Source organism: Salvelinus fontinalis, chromosome 11, assembly GCF_029448725.1.
Source record: "Salvelinus fontinalis isolate EN_2023a chromosome 11, ASM2944872v1, whole genome shotgun sequence".
In the NCBI taxonomy this organism is placed as follows: domain Eukaryota; kingdom Metazoa; phylum Chordata; class Actinopteri; order Salmoniformes; family Salmonidae; genus Salvelinus; species Salvelinus fontinalis.
The window spans coordinates 11,176,693-11,198,179 of NC_074675.1; the positions used below are offsets into that span (position 1 = coordinate 11,176,693).

The window sequence follows — 21,487 nt, forward strand, 5'->3', positions numbered from 1 at the left end:
CAAGGAAGAAGCCCCTGCTCCAAAACTGCCATAATAAAGCCAGACTACGGTTTGCAACTGCACATGGGGACAAAGATCGTACTTTTTGGAGAAAAAAATATAACTGTTTGGCCATCGTTATGTTTGGAGGAAAAAGGGGGAGGCTTGCAAGCCGAAGAACACCATCCCAACCGTGAAGAACGGGGGTGGCAGCATCATGTTGTGGGGGTGCTTTGCTGCAGGAGGGGCTGGTGCAATTCACAAAATAGATGGCATCATGAGGTAGGAAAATTATGTGGATATATTGAAGCAACATCTCAAGACATCAGTCAGGAAGTTAAAGCTTGGTTGCAGATGGGTCTTCCAAATGGACATTGACCCCAAGCATACTTACAAAGTTGTGGCAAAATGGCTTAAGGACAACAAAGTCAAGGTATTGGAGTGGCCATCACAAAGCCATGACCTCAAGCCTATAGAAAATTTGTGGGCAGAACTGAAAAAGCGTGTGCGAGCAAGGAGGCCTACAAACCTGACTCAGTTACACCAGCTCTGTCAGGAGGAATGGACCAAAATTCACCCAACTTTTTGTGGGTAGCTTGTGGAAGGCTACCGATTTGTTTGACCCAAGTTAAACAATTTAAAGGCAATGCTACCAAATACTAATTTAGTGTATGTAAACTTCTGACCCATTGGGAATGTGATGAAAGAAATAAAAGCTGAAATAAATAATTATCTCTAATATTATTCTGACATTTCACATTCTTAAAATAAAGTGGTGATCCTAACTGACCTACGACAGGGAGTTTTTACTAGGATTGAATGTCAGAAATTGTGAAAAACTGAGTTTAAATGTATTTGGCTAAGGTGTATGTAAACCTCCAACTGTCACGCCCTGACCTTAGAGATCCTTATTATTCTCTATGTTTGGTTAGGTCAGGGTGTGACTCGGGTGGGAAAATCTTTGTTTTCTATTTCTTTGTGTTTTTGGCTGAGTATGGTTCTCAATCAGAGGCAGCTGTCTATCGTTGTCTCTGATTGGGGATCATATATAAGTTGTAATTTTCCTTTTGGGTTTTGTGGGATCTTATTTTCTGATTCGTGTCTGTGCCTGACAGAACTGTTCGCTTTCGTTTTGTCGCTGTTATTATTTTGTTTGAGTGTTACTTGAATAAACGATCATGAACACTTACCACGCTGCGCCTTGGTCCACTCTTTCCACTAACGAGAGCCGTAACACCAACTGTATTTCCTGACTATAATGTACGGTATTGAGAAAGTTTGTTGTTGCAGTCATTCAGTTATTCCGACGTAACCTAGATTTCTATAAAATAACGGTTATATGCAAACTACCTTCTCACTTTGAATGATGTTTGTTTTGTTCAGGTTGTGACTCTGTGAGAAAATATGAATCGTGCGTTCATGAATGCCTGCATGGTGTCAGATCAGCAATCAGGCCGTTTGTCATCTGTCAGCTGGAGACATTGACAGTGATGTCCAAGTGTGTGTTAAATGAGATGTGACTGGTGGCTTTTCGCCGTCTGCGGACCGGTGGACGTCTTTGTGGTGACTGAAGAAACTGAACAAAAAGAAGCAAAACAAACGGCAGTAAAAGTGAACCTCCTTGCTCATCATCATCACGGCCCCATTGTTCCTCCCTCAATCGCTACTGAATCGCCTCACTCTCATTACAGATTACAGCTTCAGCGGAGTGACTGTCCCCTTTCTCTCGCCTTTCTGTGCCACGGTCCTTCTCTTGATTAACATTTTCTGCTAGGCTTCACACCAAAGGCACAACCTGTGTGCTTTAAAGGCCATCTGAAAAAAAAGCCATCATGCGCTGGAGTGGAATCAGATAAGGCTATCTGGCAGGAGGTTTTAGTGCCTGGGCTTTGTCCCGCTCCTCCACCCGCCTTCGCTTCCTCCCTCAATCTCTCACTCCACTGCACCTTTTGTCCGGCTGATTTCCCGACGGAGTGGCCCCCTCAGTCGCAGACCCCCTGATCTCCCTTCAGCACGGACGGACGGACGGACGGGCGTGCGTGCGTGTGTGTGTGTGTGTGTGTGTGTGTGTGTGTGTGTGTGTGTGTGTGTGTGTGTGTGTGTGTGTGTGTGTGCACGTGTGTGTGTGTGTGTGCGCGCGCGTGTAAAAGTGAGTGCTTGTGGGCACACATCAGGCTTGAGAGGTGCAAGGCAGAGGCCCTGGAAAGAGAAGCAGGCCTAGGATAGAGAAAGAGAGAGAGTTTTGGTAGAATAGAGTCCCCATTAGGGGGACTGCAGCACTACCTACCAGGGACAGGACTGATGGGACCTGCCTCAGCCCGCCACCATGCTAAAGAGAGGAGACGGGGGATCCATTTACTCTGTCACAGAAGCTGTCAATTCACTTCATTGGATTGATCAGTGCACTGATCCAGGCAGTGGAGTGTGTGTGTGTCTATTGAAGAGGGTTAGATTGGGGTCTGGGGGCTAGCTAATACCCAGCCCAGATGCTGCTCTGGGACCGAACGTGTGACTCGTGGGTCTCAGCGAAAGCCCCTTCTCGTCACAGATATTTGCAAACAGATGTACACAGCCCCGCCGCAGGTTTTGATCAATCAAGCTTTAACAAGTCAAGTTGACTGGATGCGAATGTAATGCTTTGCATGTGAAAGGCGGAGGCTGCAGAAGGCCTGGTTTTGATTAGGCCTAAGCAGATAAATGGCAGATTGAAACGGCCCCCTGCAACCGGGGAGCAACCCAGAGGTCCAGGGGTTTAAGTCAGACTGATACAAACTCTGTTTCTGTTACTTTCTTCTGCTACCCAATGAATAGATCCATTATTCAGTGGACTCTTTCTCATCTCTACTGAATTGAAGTGGAAGCAGCTTAAAGTGCTTTCCCCTTGTCTCCGCTTCTCTTCTCTCGCCTTCTCTCCCCTTCTCTCCCGTTTCTCCTTTCTGCTGCTTTCTCTTCTCCTCCCCCAGATTTGCGTTCTGAAATTGGCGTGGATGTGTAGCTATCATAGCAAACGAGCTGTAGGCCCTTCAGTTGCTATCGGAAATTTTGACCACTGTAGCCTTGTGGCGTCCTCAACATCCGTATATATAATTTCTAAAACGTGTACTACGTGCTCAAACCCTTGTACTTGTATTAAACGTTTCCCCTAAAGTGAGTTATGATGCCTGTTTCTCTTAGTTAATCAATAGATTGACCTCAGCCTATCCCAGGTCTGTAAAAACTCCTCTCTCTCTACACACACGAAGACTTAGCAGCCAAGTGCCACAGGAGGCCCCTGAGTCTGCTGCCTGCCCGGCTGGGAACCCCAGTGAACACACTGGCCCTTTTTGCCCCCCCCCCCCCCCCCCCCCTTACCACCAGGGGGATGCTGCTGGCCTCGCATTGATAAAGACCAGACTCTCACACACACACATACACATACACATACACACACCTGAAGTCTGGCATACTGTATATCTAGATATTATTAGAAAACGTTCAAAATGCTCACAGATGTTTTGTGATCAGTATGAAATAAGATATAAACCCAGTTTGAGATAATATTAAGTTTATATTTCAGTTTGGTGATGTGTGAGGATTTGTAAGCAGTTGATTTGAATTTAACACTATAGCAAAGGGCTGTGTGTGGCTTCTCTTCCCGCTAGAGAGCCTGTTAAACACAGAGGTTTGTATTTACTCTCTTCTTCCCTCTTCTCCTCTTCCTTTCTTTCTTGCAGTCGACTTCTTGGCAAAGTATTGCATTTTCAGCCAGGAGAAGCTGGCAGAATACAAAAGGGCTTTTGAAGCGGTAAGTGAAAGGGGATTTAAACCCTCTCTGTTCACACTATGCCTCAGATACACTCCCTCTTTCTTCCTCGTTTTCTGTCTCTCTCTTTCTCTAGTTCTTACTCTCTCCTTTTCACTCTTCCTCTCTCTCTCTTTCTCTAGTTCTTACTCTCTCCTTTTCACTCTTCCTGTCTCTCTCTTTCTCTCATTGTTACTCTCCCTCCTTTTCACTCTTCCTGTCTCTCTCTTTCTGTAGTTTTTACTCTCTCTCTCCTTTTCACTCTTCCTGTCTCTCTCTTTCTGTTGTTCTTACTCTCCCTCTCATTTCCACTCTTCCTGTCTCTCTCTTTCTGTAGTTCTTACTTTTCCTGTCTCTCTCTTTCTGTAGTTTTTACTCTCTCTCTCCTTTTCACTCTTCCTGTCTCTCTCTTTCTGTAGTTCTTACTTTTCCTGTCTCTCTCTTTCTGTAGTTTTTACTCTCTCTCTCCTTTTCACTCTTCCTGTCTCTCTCTTTCTGTAGTTTTTACTCTCCCTCTCCTTTTCACTCTTCCTGTCTCTCTCTTTCTGTAGTTTTTACTCTCTCCTTTTCACTCTTCCTGTCTCTCTCTTTCTGTAGTTTTTACTCTCTCCTTTTCACTCTTCCTGTCTCTCTCTTTCTGTAGTTCTTACTCTCTCTCCTTTTCACTCTTCCTGTCTCTCTCTTTCTGTAGTTCTTACTCTCTCTCTCCACTTCCCTCTTCCTGTCTCTCTCTTTCTGTAGTTTTTACTCTCTCTCCTTTTCACTCTTCCTGTCTCTCTCTTTCTGTAGTTCTTACTCTCCCTCTCCTTTTCACTCTTCCTGTCTCTCTCTTTCTGTAGTTTTTACTCTCTCCTTTTCACTCTTCCTGTCTCTCTCTTTCTGTAGTTCTTACTCTCCCTCTCCTTTTCACTCTTCCTGTCTCTCTCTTTCTGTAGTTTTTACTCTCTCTCTCCTTTTCACTCTTCCTGTCTCTCTTTCTGTAGTTCTTACTCTCCCTCTCCTTTTCACTCTTCCTGTCTCTCTCTTTCTGTAGTTTTTACTCTCTCCTTCTCACTCTTCCTGTCTCTCTCTTTCTGTAGTTTTTACTCTCTCCTTTTCACTCTTCCTGTCTCTCTCTTTCTGTAGTTCTTACTCTCCCTTTCACTCTTCCTGTGTCTATCTTTCTGTAGTTCTTACTCTCTCTCTCCACTTCCCTCTTCCTGTCTCTCTCTTTCTGTAGTTTTTACTCTCTCTCTCCTTTTCACTCTTCCTGTCTCTCTTTCTGTAGTTCTTACTCTCCCTCTCCTTTTCACTCTTCCTGTCTCTCTCTTTCTGTAGTTTTTACTCTCTCCTTTTCACTCTTCCTGTCTCTCTCTTTCTGTAGTTCTTACTCTCCCTCTCCTTTTCACTCTTCCTGTCTCTCTCTTTCTGTAGTTTTTACTCTCTCTCTCCTTTTCACTCTTCCTGTCTCTCTTTCTGTAGTTCTTACTCTCCCTCTCCTTTTCACTCTTCCTGTCTCTCTCTTTCTGTAGTTTTTACTCTCTCCTTTTCACTCTTCCTGTCTCTCTCTTTCTGTAGTTTTTACTCTCTCCTTTTCACTCTTCCTGTCTCTCTCTTTCTGTAGTTCTTACTCTCCCTTTCACTCTTCCTGTCTCTATCTTTCTGTAGTTCTTACTCTCTCTCTCCACTTCCCTCTTCCTGTCTCTCGTGATTCTAACTTTGCTTGCATGAGGATGTTGTTGTTGATTATGATAATGTTGATGATGATCCCTTCAGGTTGTCATCAATGCTGATGGTTACATCTCCTGCCTGTAAGTGCTGATGGCACTAAAGAAGGTCATTCCTCCAGAGCTGCTCTCTGATGAAGAAGAGATATACGTCTACAGGGTAAATACAACACACACACAACACCTTCCGTATCACTTTGACCATGATGGTTTTTCTCTCAGATCCTGGAGATGGTGGATTTCAGGGTGACAGATGGACTTACAGACCTGGCTCTTTGCTGTGGTTGCGAGCCTGGCGCAGAAAATAGCCACCATGGAGTGAGTAGTCCAAGTCACCAATCCAATTCCCTTTTCACAATGAAGTCGAAAGAGGTGTCACTGAACCCCCCACCATGAATAAGAATAATAGTGTGTGTATGCATCGGTATGTCTGTCCACTGTGTATGCATCGGTATGTCTGTCCACTGTGTATGCATCGGTATGTCTGTCCACTGTGTATGCATCGGTATGTCTGTCCACTGTGTATGCATCGGTATGTCTGTCCACTGTGTATGCATCGGTATGTCTGTCCACTGTGTATGCATCGGTATGTCTGTCCACTGTGTGTGCATCGGTATGTCTGTCCACTGTGTATGCATCGGTATGTCTGTCCACTGTGTATGCATCGGTATGTCTGTCCACTGTGTATGCATCGGTATGTCTGTCCACTGTGTGTGCATCGGTATGTCTGTCCACTGTGTATGCATCGGTATGTCTTTCCACTGTGTGTGCATCGGTATGTCTTTCAACTGTGTATGCCTCAGTGCGTGTGTACTGTTTTGAGTGTGTTTGTGTATGCCTGTGAATATATTAAGACTACAACACGCCTAGTCAGGCCATTTAAAGCTGACCTGGGCAGTCATGATCCCAATACAGAACCCCATCACACTGATTAGAGTTTGGGGCCTCTGTCACTACATTATGTCCCATATGCCACAGATTCCCACACACTGCACGTTTCTCCCTGGCCGTGGTTTATGGCTGAGTACTAAGTACTGTGAACAGGGCCCGCCTGAAGCTCCAGGGGTCTCCGGGGGTCAGGGGCTGCTCAGGGAGACACAGTCCAGTGTGAGAGCTCCCTCTCAGGGTGGACGCGGCCAGGGTCATGGGTCCCCTGATTTACGGCTGGCCTTTTGTGCTGCCCGGTGAAGAGGAGAAGAGGCTCCTACTCAATCCCATCTATGACTATAGACTGTCTGACTTCTCCAGAAATGGAGAGGGACTAACTGGGGTTTAGTCTGGAAAGAAGTAATTGTGATCGTGATTCATTTTTATGCCCTGTGCATGGAAATGGAACTCTTTTCAGGGAGCTTGTAAATGGTTCCTGGATATTTCTAACAGGGACCATGCCCAATCATTAACATCTCAGATAATACTGGCATATAATACTTCCAGAGTTTCCTAAACCGCCGATTTTCATCTGTAGGTCCTTAGATGGAAGTACAAGCTTCAAGACAAAGATTAGTCATCTTAATACCCTTGCCTAAAAAACAATAGCATCAGTCTCTCATCTGGCCCTAGCTGAACTAAATTGATCCTGTTACCTGCTCTAATCCTGTTGACTTTAGTCCTAGCGTAAAACTAATCTGTAACAGTACCCGAAAAATGCTACTCTCTGGCTGCCTTTGAGGATTGACCAGCATGAGTATACCAAATAATGATGTACCATGCCCTTATTTCCCCCTTCCCCCGCAATTCCCTTTCTATCCTTCGCAATGTCACTCTACTATTCAATCTAGTTCTCCCCTCTGTGCCTCAGTATGTTTCTCTCACTCTCTCGCTCTCTCTCAATGTCTCTCTCTCTCAATGTCTTTCTTTCTCTCTCTCTATCTCTCTCAATGTCTCTCTCTCTCAATGTCTCTCTCTCTCTCTCTGGCGTGCCCCCTGACTCAGTCCATCTGTCCCTGTATAACACTGTGCTTCTCAGCCTGCCTTGTACATTGCTATTCCCTCAGGGCAGGTCACATGACCTGAGAGACACATTTCCATACAGCAGCAGCCCATCAGAGCCAGGGTTGCAATCCCTTACAGGACACCAGTGGAACCTCATGCCACCACTGAACCCCCCTGAACCTGGAAGATCTGTAGTAGAATTTCACTACTAGCAGTCTTTCCTCACTCTGACCTGTGTGTGTGTGTCACTTCTGAGTCCCTCCAAATGCATTATCCTCTTCTTCTCCCTCAGACCTGCTTTTATTCATTCTCTCCTTCCTTCACACTGCATTCAGACCAACTGTGGCCTGTTCAAATCCCCCTCTTCCAAAAACAGGTCTCAATTTCTCCCTGTCACTCGATTTTAACTGGGTCAGCATGCGTTTGCGTTCCAACACTGACCCCCAACCTCATCATGCCCCTGCCCCCCCAATGGAGGAGTGACTGACAAAATGTTGGACATTACGTAAGTACGAAGTCTGCTGGGTTGTCCATGGCAGGGTGCCGTAGGAGGGCCAACAAAAGAAGTGGGTTAGGCTGCTATTATCCTCACTGGTCCTTCCCGGACCCATGTTTAGGGCGGCCATTATCATGACTGTCCTTCCCTGCACTGTCGTTTGGGCTCTTTTACTGCAAACCAAGTGCAATTAATGATCATTAGCTGCCCTGTCTCCCCTCGTTCCCATCAAGCCCCTCCCGTCTTGGCCCCGGTTGGGGAAGTGGGCCAATCACAGAGCTGTGAGCACTCAGGCGTGCGCTCAACTCGGTGGCAGAGTGCTGATTCCATTCTTTCCCACTAACAGGCCATTCAGCGCGTGGGCCGGGCCGGGGAGGGACAAGGGCTCATTAGCACGGGGGGCTCGTTAGTGACCGGGGGACGGCCGTCGCTGTGCCACACGCTGGACAGGAGAGGTCTGTCCCAACACAATCGTCTGTGTCTCTGTCTAATTATCTGAACGGGGACTAGATTGTGTCGGTCAGCGAGTGGTCATATTGCACCAGAGCGTGCCCTGATCCCGGTCTCTCCCTCCTCTTTCTCTAATCTACCTCCACTGAACCCCCCCACCCTACTACCCCTCGCCCACCACCCTCACCACCCACTCATGTCTCCATCCAGAGTAGTTTTATCCGTTAGCTGTGGCGGGATGTCCCCGTATCCATGGTCATTGTTTTGAGGACAGGCCACTGTGAGCAACCACAATGGGCTCAGAACACTTTACCATCACGTCTCCCCAAACAGCGTCACATGGGAGAGCCCCGCCAAAAAACACCCGCCACAGGGACCCAGACCTCCCCAACTGGGCCACCTCTCCTGTTTTTCTGTTTACTCTCTCTTTCTCCCCTTTACCCTAACACTATAGTGACACTGTAGAGATGCGTTCCCTGATAAGCAAAATGGACTTCCATTCTTTGGCATTAAAGCTATACAAAGCAAAGGTAATACAAACCAAATATTGTCATTATCTCATGCCTGTTGAAGCAACATCTTCAGTATGAACGATGGTCTACAGTGCCTTCAGAAAGTATTTACACCCCTTGACTTTTTCCACATTTTGTTGTGTTACGACCTGAATTTCAAATGTATACTGTAGATTAAATTTAGATTTATTTTGTCACTGGCCTACACACAATAACCCATAATGTCAAAGTGGAATTATGTTTTTTCGAAATTTGTAAAAATGTATTCAAAATGAAAAGCTGAAATGTCTTGAGTCAATAAGTGTTTATCAATTATCTGTAAGGTCCCTCAGTCAAGCAATGAATTTCAAACACGGGCTCCCGAGTGGCGCAGCGGTCTAAGGCACTGCATCTCAGTGCAAGAGGTGACAGTCCCTGGTTTGAATCCAGGCTGAATCACATCCGGCCGTGATTGGGAGTCCCATAGGGCGGCACACAATTGGCCCAGCATCGTCCGGGTTTGGCCGGGGTAGGCCATCATTGTAAATAAAAATGTGTTCTTTATTGACTTACCTAATTAAATACATTTTTTAAATATAAACACAGATTCAAAGACCAGGGAGGTTTTCCAATGCCTCGCAAAGAAGGACACCTATTGGTAGATAGGTAAAAAAAAAAACAGACATTGAAAATCTCTTTGAGCATGGTGAAGTTATTAATTACACTTTGGATGGTTTATCAGTACACCCAGTCACTACAAACTCAGTTACCGGAGAGGAAGGAAACCGTTTATGGATTTCATCATGAGGTCAATGGTGACTTTAAAACAGTTACAGAGTTTAATGGCTGTGATAGGAGAAAACTGAGGATGGATCAACAACATTGTACTCCACAAAACTAACCAAATTGACAGAGTGAAAAAAAGGAAGTCTGTACAGAATAAAAATAATACAAAACATGCATCCTGTTTACAAGGCACTAAAGTAATACTGCAAAAAATGTGACAAAGCAATTTACTTTTTGTCCTGAATACAAAGTGTTATGGTTGGGGAAAATCCAATACAGTACATTACTGAGTACCACTTTGTCACGTTCCTGACCTGTTTTCTGTTATTTTGTATGTGTTTAGTTGGTCAGGGCGTGAGTTGGGGTGGGCATTCTATGTTTTGTGTTTCTATGTGTAGGTCATTTGTAATTAGCCTTATATGGTTCTCAATCAGAGACAGGTGTTTGACTTTTCCTCTGATTGAGAACCATATAAAGGTAGGCTGTTCACACTGTTTGTTTGTGGGTGGTTGTCTTCTGTGTCTGTGTATGTTGCACCACACGGGACTGTTTCGGTTTGTTCGTTCGTTTGATGTAGTCTGTTCCTGTTCGTGAGTTCTTCGTGTATTTATGTAAGTTCCATGTTCAGGTCTGTCTACGTCGTTTTGTTATTTTGTAGTTTATTGAAGTGTTTTCGGTTTTCGTCTTTACTTTAATAAACTTAATTATGTCTACATTCCACGCTGCGCTTTGGTCCAATCCCTACTCCTCCTCTTCGTCCGAAGAGGAGGAGGACACCCGTTACACACTTCCTATTTTAAAGCATAGTGGTGGTTGCATTACGTTATGGGTATTCTTGTAATCATTAAGGACTGGGGAGTTTTTCAGTAAAGAAAAAAGACAGAATGGAGCTAAGCACAGGCAAAATCCTAGAGGAAAACCTGTTTCAGTCTGCTTTCCATCAGACACTGGGAGATTAATTCACCTTTCAGCAGGACAATAACCTAAATCAGAGTTTCCCAAACTCAGTCCTGGGGCCCCCGTGGGTGCGCTTTTAGTTTTTTGCCCTAGCACTACACAGCTGATTCAAATAATCAAAGCTTGATGATGAGTTGGTTATTTGAATCAGTTGTGTAGTGCTAGGGAAAAAAACTAAACTTGCACCCAGCGGGGGCCCCAGAACGAAGTTTGGAAAACCCTGACCTAAAACACAAGGCCAAATCTACACTTGAGTTGCTTACCAAGACAACATTGAATTTTACTGAGTGGCCGAGTTGCAGTTTTGACTTAAATCTGCTGGAAAATCAAATGTCAAGACCTGAACATGCTTGTCTGGAAATGATCAACAACCAATTTGACAGAGCTTGAAACATTTTGAAAAGAATAATGGGTAAATGTTGCACAATCCAGGTATGGAAAGTTCTTATAGACATACCCAGAAAGACTCACAGCTGTAATCACTGCCAAAGGTGATTCTAACATGTATTGACTACTTACATTACTGAGTATTTTGTGTAGATTGCTGACAAAAAAATGTCAATGAAATCCATTTTAATCCCACTTTCTGAAGGCACTATTCATGTGGTAATAATATTCAATATAATTCAGGTAGTTTGCTTACTCCCTAACTGTAAAGCCCATCTTTACCATGTACAGTATAGTTTAACATTTACCATAATCACCCTCATGAAGGTATTTTCATGCTTACATCACAATCTCTTCCAACCTGTGGTACCTCTCCCTCTTTCATGGCCCCGGGAGGGTAATTACAGTGAAATAAAGACTTGGTAAACACTTTGAAGGGCATTTCAAATGAAAGCTTAGTAAAACTAGCTTTTTCCAGAAGGACCAAGTGCATCTATAGAAAGAGAGAGAGAGAGAGGCTCCTTTTCGCTTTCATGGATTGCTGGGCCTTAATCTCATTAAAGTGCCCAGCGGTGTACCTCCCGCGCCGCTCCGCCCCTCCCTCCCTTTAATCAGCCCTGAGACACACTACCACTCATCTCAGATGGACCAGAGTTATAGGATGGCCATTCACAAGAGGCAAGGCAGCCCGGCGCATTCAAATGGGGAGGGCAGGCCGACGGGGCTGCTGAAAGGCACATAGGGAACATGAAAGCATGTGGCCATGGGTGTGGAAACTGAGCCTGGTCTAGGTGGAGGAAGACTTTGTAATTATAGAGCTGGTGGTAGGGATAGGGTTGTTAACTGGGCTGCAGGAGCTGGAGGGTAGAAATGGGCTGATTGCCAGAGGATTATACCCCCTCCCCCCAATTATTACCTAGAATGCATTTAACTGTGCAAACAGGTGCACTCATACAAGACTAGAAACAGGCCGATGTAACATGAGACGCTAGGAGAGGCACACACCGACCGACACACACATATACGAGACACACATGCACACCTTTGCCCTGTCTAAACCAAGTCCACACCATTGCATATTTAAAGGGCCTCTCTTTTTTTCCACCTGTATTGACATTGTGTTTGTCCCTCTACAGCAGCTGTTCCTGCTGGAGGTGTAGACAGGGGGTGCTGTGGCCAGGCAGGGCTGTATCAGCGCAGAGCAGCTCCTAGTGGAGCTAAAGGCCGGGGGCATCCGACCAGAACAAGAGGAAGCCATCAAACAGGAGCTCCGACACATCAGCTCCCTGGACCTGCTGGACTTCCTGGTGTACCAGCCCCTCTTCGTCCTAATCCACAACTTGGTCATCGCCAACCCACTGGATGACTCCAGCAACCTGTGTTGTCATTGGCTACACAGGCTTGACCCCTATCTGTCATTAGCTACCACACACTGTGGCAACAGGGTTCCAGGGTGCCAGGGTCCCCTTTCTAAAACGATAGCTAATGCACTTAAAGCTGTTTTTTTATGTCGTTTTTTTTGGGGGGGGGGGGGGGGGGGGGGGGCACTTTTCATGTAACAAAGTCGACATTCTGAGACATTTCTTCAAAAGGGCTTTGGAGACACCCTTTGGAATATGCATTTATAAATAGCCTACTGAAGGTGGACGTCTAAACTTGAGAAGGGTGCTGTCTATGGTTCTGAAATATGCAGGGATTTTCAGTTGCGGTTCATGCTGAATCAGTAATGCACTGAATAGGGACATAACACGTTTAGACTCCAGTTAGACAAGGGATACACAATTGATGCTCATGGGGGGCCAAATCCTAAAATGCAAGATGCAGGTGCAACTTCGAACTTTTGCACAAATCAAGCACTGATTTAATGCATGATTTATGCCAAACCTTTGTGCGGGTTTTTCAGATAGGGGGGGAATATAATGGCTCTCCACCGCTTTAGTAACTGAGTAATGTGGCATTATGAAAATAAAATAAATGAAGCATGAACTAACCTAAATCTCCTATGTGTTTTCAATCATCTCCTTCAGCTTTAAGTGAGAGGGTCCGGCAAGAAATTACAAATTAGATATGGCAGTTCTTTCTTTAATTTCCCTCAGGCTTGACAGAGTCGGGGAGGAAAGCGTTAACGCACTCTGACAGGCGGTCATGGAATTGTTCGGACCATTCATTGCTGTTTTCGAGTATCTGTGTCATAGAAATTCTATAATGCCTAATAAGAGTACCAAAGAGAGCTATACATATTGCCTGTCGTTTTTGTGTCTTGTGCCCTTCTTGGTAAGCTCTATTTGTATGTTACCTTTATTGTAACCCTTTCCTGCAGTCAAATGATCAAATCGCCCTCTAGTGCAATCATGGGTGTGATGTTATTTTTTTCATAATTAATAAACATTTTCTGTTTTTTACGCCGAGAATTCGGGGTTTCTATGTCAAACGGTTTTGTTATATTTCAGTCTTCTGTGATGTATATAAAGTATAATATTTGGATGCAAACTCAAAATGTAATACATTTTCGCTGACGCTTTTCAACTGAAAGCGTTAATGTTTTCAGTTGCCAATTTTTGTATTTATTGTTTAAGCCCATAACCGTGTGTGAAGTGTATACTTTTGTTTCAAAGTACAGTAGATTTGTTTAAGACTACCAAGAATGACTGTGTGACCCTGACTTAGCCCACTGCAGTAAAAGGTTAACAGGGAGTTCCATTGAGACCAAGGTCTATTTACCAAGCGAGCCCAGCATATACACAATTTACAATATAATACAAATAGGCCTATACAAAATAACAAACACATTCAAGAAAAAACATCACATTCCTCAGCAAAGAGGTCCCCAATCAACAATTTGAACTCCTGAGAGGCACCACACCACATCCGGAACTCTGTAGATTGTTCCATATATAGGGTGCTAACAAACTCAAATCAGAGACCGAAGTGATTTCCAGAGTAAGCCATCCATGAGACCAGGTATGGTACTGTGACTCGTATGTCTAAAGGTTTTTTAATTATGCTAGGTACGGCCAGAGTTTTTGTAAGAGAGCTTTATAAATAAAAAGAGAGCAATGAATCGACCTATGTAACTTCAAAGAGGGCCAGGCTACTATTTGGTAAAGAAGGCAGTGATGTGTACTGAACCTGTCACCAGTAATAAAAACGAAGTGCGCTATGGTAAACTGCTTTGAACGGCGTTAATGAAGTGTCTGCTGCATTCATATAGATGTCACCATAGTCTAGGACCGGTAGGAACGTCGATAAAATGGTCTGCGTTTTACTATTAAGCGAGAGGCAGGACTTGTTTCTATAGAAGAAGACCATTTTATTTCTCAGCTTCCTCACTAAATCATCAATATGCTTTTTAAAAGACAGCCCATCGTCTATCCAGATGCCCAGATATTTGCATGCAGGGACACAATCGATGTAACACAATCTAAAGTGCATGTGCTCTAGAAAACATAGAATTCAATACTAGTTTGAGGTCAATAAAGGTTTTCTGTAAATCAATGAAGGCAGATTGATGATCAGATAGAGCTTTGTCAACAGAAAGGGCAGCAGAATACACAATAGTATGCCCGCACACAAGTGAAGGTTACCATTTTTTTTTACAGACAAACCAATATTGTTTCTGTACTGTAGTTAGTAAAATGTACATGACCCAAAATCAAACCTTGTATGACACCTTTCGTAATATCAAGGAAACCTGACTTAACACCATCAGAAAATACACGTTGTGTCCTGTCTAAACATAACTTGGTCCCAGAAATAGATTTAAAATCAGTATTTGTCCCCCTAGAGAGTTAGATAATGGTGCATTATACACAATACACCGGCTTTATGTAATAGTAGGCTCCACTAAAATAATATGTATGCCTAGTAGCCATGCCTTAGAATATATTCTTATGTGACAACCATTTTACCGAATAAATCATTAATGAAGCATCAGCTATGATGTTTATCTTGGCGTCAAGGAATTGTATTGTGGTGGCATCACAAGTTAATAACTGCTGAGCAATAACCCTTTCAGCTAGAGATAGTGGTGAACAATACCTGGTACTCTTTGACGATATTCCCTCTGGCAGCTGCACGCAACAAATGGTTTAACTTCAGCCAAACTGTTTTTTTCTTCCCGAGGACATTTGTTGAGTGCTAGTCGCGCGCTGCTGTAGGAAAGGCACACGCCGTCAGCCAATTCAATGCGCTCCTCTCCACCACTAGACAACGGCATTCACTCATTAAACCAGGCACGCGCCTCGAAGCAAACGCGTCCCTACCTGTCAAACGCGATGCTTCTTGGCCTCAGGGATTAGATAGGTACCTGAACTAGAAATGGAGCAGAATGTTATGGGTGCTCTTTGCAAAACTGTTTGTATGTCTATTTTTACACTGTAGGCACCTGCAACTTACCACAAGTGAGATCATTTACATGTAGGCTAAACAAGAATAACTTTTCAAGCTTTGCTTTTTTTCTTGTCATCGCAATTAACTTTATTTTCAGAGCTTAAACCCTACAGTTCTATATGATTCGGAATCCTAATGTTGATGGTTTGCCAACGAAATAAGTATGTTTAAATTAGAAATAGGATTGTTTGTTTTACAGAATTGCACAATATAGTAGAGGTTCCAAAAACATAGCAAACTGATGTAATTCACTGTTATTTATACAGTTTCGTTTACTAAAGTTGTTTTTAGAGTTTATTGTAATGGATTTGACTAAGAGGATGGCATAGACGGACTTACGGAGTCATTGTTGCAACTGGGACTTTTTCAAGTGCTATTTTGGGGTGCTGGGCTGTAGCTACATATTTTTCTCACTCTGATATGCACGCGCTTGCGCGCTTCAGCATTGAGCTGGTGCACAACAGAATTGACATGCAGCATGAACGCTCCAATATTCGTGACACGTCTCCGCTAGCCTAAAGCCAGACAAGACGTATTATCCCCCCATTAAGTATCCTCGGGCTATAAACAGGGCTATTGGATTCTTGAGGATTCGAATTTGCTATTGTTATATTACTCTATTTGTATGTTAATTAACTTATATTACAGAATGTACCGTTTTTTACGCAAATGGGACGCGAGTAAAATGTGTGATATGGCATGAATTCGTTGGTGGAAGTGTGCGTAAAATGGGTAATATTTTTATTAAAAAATGTAACAGAAATATATTTCATTCCCCCCTCTCCTATATCCTTTCTCCCATTCCATCTCCAGTCAAACACACTGTAACTAATAGTGAATGTAAAATGCAAACGTAAAAAAGTCTGAGGTACAAAAGGAAATACTAGAAAATGTTTTATTATGAGACTAGAGTGTAGAAAATATGGTTATAGGCTTTTCTCTTTTCAACCAACATGATATAAGTAAAGGCAGTGTGGAGCTGGCAGTATAGCAATAGACAATGAATCGCCATTGTTCTCTGTTTGGACAATAGCTGCATAACCTTTGATCATCGTGAACTCCATGTACAATAACATGTATTTCCTATTAAATAAGACACATTGGTGCTAAATTAAAACGTCGGAGTGTCAAACCCCTTCTTGAAACCTCATTAATCAATGACCATACACAGAATAGCCAGCTGCAGAGTATTATACAAGTCTAAAATAGGCAAGAGGTAAGGGCAACTTACCAATATAAATATATACAAAAGAAAACATCTACAAAAAAATCTCTTTACATACAAAAATATCTTGATATATTTCAAAAACATGTTTGATATAGAATTTCATATAATAAAATCCGCACATTGGAAGCATTTTAGAACTAAATGTCACAGGAGTTTACAAAGAAGGGTTGATGTTCTTTGATTGGATGAAGCATAGTTTGAGAACAACATTTTAAATAATGTTTTGTGTGCTGTTGTAAAATCACTTTTGAAATGTTGTTTTCGTGGGCGAATGTGCTGGAAGGTTGAATTCCCACGCTGTCAGACATGGAGAGCCCGTTTTCTTTTTAGTCCTTTGGCGTTTGGCTCAACACTGGCCTGCATGTCCGCAGTTTCTCTGGTTGCAAGGCCGTTCCTTTAGGTGGACTGGGTCGTGGACGACCGGAGCAGAACGCCAGCTCAGTGCGTCTTGTTCTAGCGGGCGCGAGCTCCCCTGTAATCCTCCCGAACCATGCTGAGAGTTTACATCATTCAATTGATCCATATTCCTATAGTAACGAACAAGAAAATGAGGTAAGACATTAGTTCAGTTATTTTCAATTGATCTTGAAAACGTAATAATGCAAATATTCATTATAACAAAGCATAATACAGTACTTGTAGAATATGAATGATAGGCCTATTATAAAAACATGTTTACCTTATAGGATACAGATGCTCAGAACCAGTTAGTGAAGTCCAGGAGTTCCTGCTCCTCGGGACTGAGAGGGTCGTAGGACCCCTCATCCGACGAGTAGGAGGACACTGGAGAGCCTGCCATGGAGTTCATCTCGTTGGGGTAGTTGTTGGGCGACAGGACCCCGGACTGAAACGCTGCGCTCACCGCGTCGTGCTCATCCAAAAGTTGCTGCAGTGCGCGAATGTACTCCACCGCCGACCGTAACGTTTCCACTTTGCTCATCTTCTTGTTGGCCGCGCCATTGGGGACGTGTTCCCGGAGAGTGGCGAAGCCGTTGTTGACAAGTTTCACTCTGTTGCGCTCCCTCTCGTTCCGCCGCGCCACAGTGTGCGGCTGCTGCTGCGGCAGGCTGTACCCAAAGCCGGCAAAGTTCAGCCTCCTCTTGCATCTTAGCAGCTCAGGCGAGGATGAGCGCTGTCTCTTCACCTTGGATGCTGACTTGCCGCTCCCTTGGCTGCTGGTAGGGCTGAGCTGGATACTCTGCGCTGCGGCAGCAAAGAAGCAGGAGGGCGGCATGAAGTGCTGCTGGCTCACATTTATTTCCATCTTTGCTGTGATGTCCATTGGCACGTATTGAAAAATAAAAATAAGAGCTGCAGAGAATCTCAGAGTTCTTCTTTGGATTGATCCGTAGCAGTGCGTCCTGCTCGTGGCGTTCACGTGTGGCTTAATGCTCACTTTAGCCGTGTTTAATGGGCGGTCTTGTGGGCTTCTGCCTCGCACACTCCTCAGTCTGAACTGAGTCCTGATAAAGGCTAGTAGCGAGGCTTATACACTGGCAGCCCCACGCGCTGGACCTGACCACGCCTCCTCCTCGTGCTAGTTGTATTCACCTTGGCTCCTATGCTGTTGCAATGCGTACGCCGGTCGCGTGCCACTTGAACCACTGAACAAACAGTCGCCAAAGCACAACTGGTTGCAGCATGCCGACTTGTTCCAGATGTCTTGAGAGTTTTGAGCACTAATAGAATGTTAGTTTTCATTCAACTCTGCTTTGAAAATCTAGCACCGGATCGCATGATTACGCGCAAAGGTTCCAAAATGCTCCTCATATAAAATGCATAAAAATAGAGCGTCTATAGTTCAGAAATGAACATTATATACTAGATATATTGAATTGTTTCATGGCGAATGAGAGACTCAGGGTCTTGTACATAAAAGTTGGCCACAGTGTGATAGAATATAAAATAAGATCGAGGTCGAGGTCGAAAGACAAATAAGGCGTAATTTCATTTTATGCGTAAAATGAGCTAAACGTGTCCGTTTATGGGTGACTCAAACAACTGTTGTTTTTTTTGTTTGTTGAATATATCTTTTTTTTTTAAATAACTTAAACAAGCGAACCTATTAGACTATACTAGCTTTTTACGCATGCAGATAACCAATTTCTCAAGTGGACCGAAAAGTAGTGCTGAAAGGCACCTCTCAAACTCAGGCGGACCTTAAAGGCGCTTATCAAAGATGTTAAGATTTAGTTGTTTGCATTGTCTTTGCAGTCCATACAGTATGGGCAGTATACTATAAGGTATACCTTATAGACCCCATTGACAGTAAGTTCTTTTGAACACTGTCGGGTTGGCAGGCACAAGCAGACCCCACAGTCTTGGATGACCCACCGTTTATTGTTAACACTTTTACAACCGCATTTGAATGCTTCGTCTTTCGAAGAATGGAGCTTTGTCCAGCAGAGGCGAATTTCCCACTTTCATTAGGCTAGAGCTAATCATCACCCTCGGAGAGGCGGAACGGAAGGGTAAATCTGAGAAGGGGCCATAAGAAGGACGCATTCGAGGATGTTTTGTGTATGATTTGATACACCCTATTTTGTTACAGTAACGACTCGACACAGTGTATTTCGACAATTTTGTTTTCTTTTAAAGGGCAGCATAATAGAACATGTCTTTCACTCAGAACAAAACCAACCGACTCCACTCATGGGGATGAGTGTGTGTGTGTGTGTGTGTGTGTGTGTGTGTGTGTGTGTGTGTGTGTGTGTGTGTGTGTGTGTGTGTGTGTGTGTGTGTGTGTGTGTGTGTGTGTGTGTGTGTGTGTGTGTGTGTGTGTGTGTGTGTGTGTTTGAGGGGAGGGGGTAAATTGTGAAAATTTTCTGTGTTGGCTGTGGCATTCAAAATCAAGCCTGCATTGAAGAACCCAGCCCCCACCAACTTTTCTTTTCTTTTTCCTCCTTTTTTTGCACAGCAAGAGAGTTTAGAAAATAAGCGTGGGTTCTATTCAGTTTCCCCCAGCCCCCTCGCCATCGTCGGCTTTCTGAAACCTATCTACCATTCCCTGTCAGTGCGGTTCCAGAGTCCAATTAGCGCTTTGTAAAGACTTTTTTCTACTGCAGATCTTCCAGAGGCAGGCAGAGCGCTCCCTCTATTCGAGCGTGCCAGTCATAGCCGAGTGTAATAATTAATATGACATCTGGGCGCCCGAGTATCCATTGAAACACCTCTGTCTTTCTGCTTTTGGAGTTCACTGAGACATCATAAACAAAACTCACAAGGGCCCATTTGTCCTGGGAAATAATCCCTATGTGATATGCGGGATTAATTTTCAATTTGTTGGCTGTTAAACTAAATTGTGGTGTTTATTTTTTTTAAATAATGTGGTCGTTTGGGGTCGGCCATGGCACTGACTCTACTTTGTATAATTTCTGCAGGTGCATTACAACAGATCAGTCTTATAATAAAGTGGAAAGCCCCTACTGAATGCATTTTGAAGGATACAAACACAGTGATCACGGTTATCAAAATTCTAATTTATCTTTACTAACAATTTATACACATGAATAGGTCTAAATAAAAAAAAGTTTGAAGGGCATAGCCTATATTCAGCTGCATTAACTATTCAATTGTGCTAAAAAATAGAGTTTTAGATGAAAGACCATATCTGAAATAAAACATATGAAGTGGACTATAGCACAGTGTTGTCTAGCTAGCGTACATGACAGTATAGGGGACTTTAATTTTGAAAGTTTTGGAAGTTTAAAATTAGGCTACTTTAAACATCTATCTGATGCTTTTGTTTTACTTATTGAGTAAAAGAAAAGGGATGTGCTATGCATTTAATTAATTAATGAGACCTGTCAAGAACATCTGGAGTGAATGGTAATGACCCATGCCATCACAAGGCATCTGAGTAATCTGAATCAACTTCTCTCAGCAGTTAGCCTATTGAAGAGATGCTGAACTGAATATTTATCTGAAATTCCCTACAGTCGATGTGGACAATCATCCAATCCTGTCTGTGGCCAGTGATGTGCAACTGTTTAATGGGTCGTGACTACCTGTTCTGGTCTTTACACACACACACACACACACACACACACACACACACACACACACACACACACACACACACACACACACACACACACACACACACACACACACACACACACACACACACACACACACACACACACACACACACACACACACACACACACACACACACACACAGAGAGAGAGAAAGAGAGCGAGAGAGAGAGAGAGAGAGAGAGAGAGTGATCCCCAGTGGTGGAAAAAGTACCCAACTGTCATACTTGAGTAAAAGTAAAGCTACCTTAATAGAAAATGACTCAAGTACAAGTAAAAGTCACCCAGTAAAATTCTACTTGAGTAAAAGTCTATAAGTATTTGGTTTAAAATATACATAAGTATCAAAGTAAAAGTATAAATCATTTCAAATTCCTTATATTAAACAAGCCAGATGGCACCCTTTTCTTGTTTTTTTTATTTACAGAAAGCCACGGGCACACTCCAACCTTCAAACATAATTTACAAACGAAGCATTAGTGTGTTTAGTGAGTCCGCCAGATCAGAGGCAGTAGGGATGAACAGGGATGTTCGGTTGATAAGTGCGTGAATTTGACAATTTTTCTGTCCTGCTAAGTATTCAAAATGTAACGAGTACTTTTGGGTGTCAAAGAAAATGTATGGAGTAAAAAGTACAATATTTTCTTAAGGAATGTAGTGAAATAAAAGTACAAGTAGTCAAAAATGTAAATAGTAAAATAAAGTACAGATACCCCCCAAAAACGACTTAAGTAGTACTTTAAAGTATTATTACTTAAGTACTTTACACCACTGGAGATCACTGAAAACAGCGGCTCTGCTGCAGTAAATATCCACAGGCTGTGCACTTAAATTATTCCGCACTTCTGAGAATATACCAACAAATGT

The 21,487-nt window shown here is 43.4% G+C and overlaps 1 protein-coding gene across 1 annotated transcript; it reads right to left on the reverse strand.

Moving 5' to 3' along the window:
- Window positions 1–16,235: 16,235 nt before the first annotated feature.
- LOC129865023 (achaete-scute homolog 1a-like) lies at window positions 16,236–18,037 on the reverse strand. Its single transcript, XM_055937427.1, has 2 exons — window positions 17,262–18,037; window positions 16,236–17,109 (listed from the first exon to the last, which is right to left on the reverse strand). Exon 1 carries the CDS (start codon window positions 17,862–17,864, stop codon window positions 17,280–17,282), a length of 585 nt encoding a protein of 194 aa, XP_055793402.1. The 5' UTR covers window positions 17,865–18,037; the 3' UTR covers window positions 16,236–17,109; window positions 17,262–17,279.
- Window positions 18,038–21,487: the final 3,450 nt, after the last annotated feature.

Bases quoted from the DNA above. Each gene is read 5' to 3' on its own strand.
- LOC129865023 (XM_055937427.1), bottom strand. From the start codon at position 17,864: ATGGACATCACAGCAAAGATGGAAATAAATGTGAGCCAGCAGCACTTC.